At 35.5% G+C, this 4,315-nt stretch overlaps 1 protein-coding gene across 1 annotated transcript in view; it reads right to left on the bottom strand.

The window, feature by feature from the left end:
• Positions 1-4,315, bottom strand: part of LOC117106188 (transmembrane protein 163-like) — a 13,366-nt gene that overhangs the window by 5,055 nt on the left and 3,996 nt on the right. Inside the window, exons 3-5 of the mRNA XM_033247541.1 lie at positions 3,113-3,220; positions 2,558-2,601; positions 43-137 (exon numbers count right to left, since the gene is read on the bottom strand). Coding sequence (XP_033103432.1) covers positions 43-137; positions 2,558-2,601; positions 3,113-3,220 — 247 coding nt within the window. The remainder of the gene's footprint in view (positions 1-42; positions 138-2,557; positions 2,602-3,112; positions 3,221-4,315) is intronic.

The following is a 4,315-nucleotide window of genomic DNA, read 5'->3' as shown; positions in this document are numbered from 1 at the left end:
ATATATACATACATACATACATATATATATTAGTCAACTTACTTAAGTTCTCTTTCGACGGAATATGAAGTCGATGTCTTTCCATAGAACCTCCAAATTACAACAACCGACGTTCCAACATCCAGAAAACAATCAAACTGAAAGAAACCGATAATTATTAGGTATCGTTTGAAAAGCTGCTCTTTGGCGTCGTAGGTTTTGGTTAAATTATGTAAACAAATAATCCTTCTACTTCTGTGTTACAATGATCTCGGATGGAACAAGTTAACTATTATTATTATTATTATTGCTTACCTGCAACATAATTCACCTTTATTCGAAATAACCACTCTCAAGTGAATCAAAACAACACCTTGTACAAGTCAAGAGAACATTTTATACCAGGCATGGAGCGAACTAAATTATAATGACGTTGTGACTTAAAAGTTGATCAAAAACCACTCATGCGTTTACTCTCATCCTGCTGATCTCTCCTCTTGCCCTCACCCAAAAATTGGTTATTTTATTACATTTTAGTTTATGCATACTGTATAATTATTGTTTAATTACTGTTAATTTGATTTACATTTCTAATTTTCATTTCTTTTCTTTTTTATATATCTCTAGAGAAATTAGTGCTGTGTTACTGAAATTGCTATCACTTTAAAGACAAAATAAATAAATAAGTATCGGCACTGTATTGTAGTGTAACACTTTGTAATAGGCCTACCTATCGCACTTTATAACAACCTGTAGTCACACTTTGTAATGACCTGTCGAACTTCGTAATAACCTTTGTGGTATATTGTAATAACTGTCTGTCTGAAAGTGCTGTCACTTTAAACACAGAATAAATAAATGAAATGAAATAAATAAATAAATATTATAAATAAATAAATAATATAAATAAATAAATATTATAAATAAAAAAAAAAGCAGATGAAATAAATAAATAAATAAATAAATAAATAAATAAATAAATAAATAAATAAATAAATAAATAAATAAATAAATAAATAAATAAATAAATAAATAAATAAATAAATAAATAAATAAATAAATAAAATTAATAAATAAGTAAATATATAAATACATAAATAAATAAGCAAGCAAAAAAAAAAATAATAAACAAACAAATAAATAAGTGTAGCACAATATAGTATTGAAGAACTTTGTAATATCGTCGCACTTTGGAACACCCTTCTCGCACTATGTAATAACTTGTCGAACTTTCTAATAACCTGTCGAACTGTGTAATAACCTTTGTCGCATATTGTAATAAATGTCAGTCACACACTGTGTGAGAAAAAAAGTTGTCGCACTTCGTAATAAATTTAAAGTACTTTGTTATAGTTTTATCTTGGTTATAAACACAATGTTGAGACGTTTACTGCGGATGCGTAATTTTATAAGGTTAAAGGCTACATGTGGCATAGTTTCGGGTAGGAAGAAAAGTTGGGAGGGAGGAGGGAAGCAGATTGCAACGGGAAGGGAGAGGCGGGGTGTAGGGGAATTATAACGGTCTAGCATATAATGTTTTAAGCAAACTTCACTGAGCTACAGCTCTAGTCAGCCCGACTAAATAGTGAAGTGACGTTTAATAATTATGGTAGGGCTAATAGAAATTTATCGCCACAATAATGCTTTTATGCAGCCATGTTTTCAGAGCACCATGTATTCAACAGATAATTAATGGTGAAGTTACTTAAAATCAATATATTTACGGATTATTAGATTCTAAAATCGATTATACGCCCTTGGAATACCCAAATTTACTACTGATGAGACTTCGCCGGGACTCATGGGCTAGAAGACAATTAAATGCTGCGTTGCTGTGAACTTAACATTATGGATTATGAGAACGCGTCGGTTTAGAGGTGCTTGCACCTGTTGACACGCTCTTCTACTGGATTTTTTTTTATGTTTCTTTATGAATTCAGTGGCAATTCAAATAAAATGAAAAATAAAATGAAAAGTCAATCCAATAATGTTGGCCTATGTTAGCATTTTTAATTCCTTAACCATGACTGGAGGGGGTTTTTTTTCGTAAGACCTGTCATTTGGGAATCAATTATTCGAAACCCCTCCCCGCGGCCCCCCTCCCCCTTTTTTTGTATCATCACTGCTGGTCTACTCCACTCATCTCTCCACCAAATCCCCCCTTTACCATAACGTATGGTTCTGCACTTTTAATCTACCATTATATTTCGTTGCTGTTAGTAACAACCAGCAGCATTAACATAATTGCAAACTATTGAGAATTATTTGAACATTATTTAACGCACAAACAATTTACATTCCTTTAACAAATCACAGCTTGTAACTATTATGAATATTAGTTAATTTTTATTTTAGTAATTATATTCTGCCTGTGTAAAGACCAATTCAGACAGCGTCGCGACCAACCATCACAGGAATGAGTGTTTCAACACCATTGGATTGGCTACGAGCTCTCAAAGTATGACATATTCGTCAACTCAACGTTAGTGTGAATTGGTTTTAAGCCGCACTTAAAAGCCGTTTAGATTGCTTTTTCAGTCGTATTACCGAGTTTCAAGATGAAATAATATAAACTTACCCCAAAGCCAAATGCAGCAGCACTATTTGTAATTGATGAAACATCTAAAAAAAAAAATCAAATAAATAAAATGACGATCAACAATAGCTTATGTAACTTGAACTACGAGAAAATGCTTAATGGTCAAAGTAATAGCAATAAAGACGCAATGGTGGTAGTGGTGGTGGCACCAGAACCAGAACTCCTGACGGGAAGAGTCCCCCTCCATCCACCCCTCCCTTAGTCGAAGAGCATCTGAATCTGAATTGAAAAGAGGACCCCAGAATATGAGTCAGTGTGCCACATCGACCTGCAAGCTATTTTAGGTGTTTATTTGTTTTATAACACTGAAGGGAAAATGCTATGAGATCCGGGGTTCAGTCACTGGGCCCTCGTCTCAGAGGCGTTCCCCCTACCCCGCCCACTTACGCTCCACATTATGTGAACTCATCGATAATAGAATTTTACCACTTTTTTATACTAACATTACGATGTGAACCACGCGATTTGAATGTGAATCGTTTGTAACATGAGGTGTATGCCTTACAATAAACATTGACCATCCGTGGTACTTACAAAAACTGAACGATCCAAGAGCTACCAAAGAGAACACCGAGATGTATGCTAGTGCAACGGCGGCCGTCTCCCACTTTCGTTGCTCCTCTGAGTTCGCTTGAACATCACCTTTGTCCCCAAATAGTTAAAAAAAAAAACAACTTAAATCCACTCATATAAATCCAGGTAAAAAGATGGTACATAACATATTATTATGAACATTTAAAATCGAACTTAAGGTGCATTCACACCGAATCCGAATTTTTGAACTTGAAGTTTCCTCTTAAACACGTTAACTTCTAACCAAAAAAATAGTTGCCGCTCGCTCATTTACAGACTTTCCCTACAAAAATCCTTAAATTGATTACCAGCGAATTTATAGGGTTTATGAAATGGAATACAGGAAAGGTATAACTTACCTTTCCGGTACTTAAAAAGGCGGAAATGTATTCTTATTCATTTTCTTTTTATTCTAGCTTAAATATACAAAAAATTATTTCATATGTGGTATTTATTGTTTAGCTCATGATAGACAATCGTTCATTAAATTAGTGTGTGGTTACTATTAACTAAAATATATTGCACATGACCAACTGTCTCCATTAATGTGTTATCGATAAAACGTAACAAAACATTACATGGTATGAAGGAAATATAAAAAGTAAATGCATAGCAGGAGCTTTTAAAAAATGTTTATGGTGCCAGCAGGAATAATTTTGAAATATAGGTCAATATGGGGGGGGGGGGGCTCTTAAGCACCAATCCCCTTGCATACGCCCTTTGCTAACGGTTTAAGCCGGGCACTCACTGCGCCCGACGGTCATCAACCGACACGCGCGCGCGCAACGGATAATTTTTAATGACGATCTATTAAGACTACGTTCAGACTTGGAGATAAGCCAGGCTCGAGTTAAGCCCGCCTTAACTTTGCCGGGCGTTCAGACTAGCGGGTTTAGCAAGGCGAGAATTACATGCATAATAATGAACCGTAACCAGGAAACGTGGTAACATTGCTCGCGAAACGTACGCTCGCTCACAGCGTACGTAATTGAATGCTGATTGGTCATTTCGTCACCCGAAGTCAAGGCAAGAACATAGCCCGGCTTGAGATAAGCCACCTAGTTCAGACTGGCAAGTGGATAAACCCGGTGAGTTGAGCCGGGTTTATCCACCTAGTCTGAACTAGGCCTCAGGCTGCCCCTGTCACCGACAATTAGCTGACGG

This window comes from Anneissia japonica, unplaced genomic scaffold, assembly GCF_011630105.1.
Source record: "Anneissia japonica isolate Jap-2015-1 unplaced genomic scaffold, ASM1163010v1 scaffold288019_len225695_cov184, whole genome shotgun sequence".
Lineage (NCBI taxonomy): Eukaryota > Metazoa > Echinodermata > Crinoidea > Comatulida > Comatulidae > Anneissia > Anneissia japonica.
The sequence above is the reverse complement of the archived record's forward strand: the minus strand, read 5'-3'. Positions and strand labels throughout refer to the sequence as shown.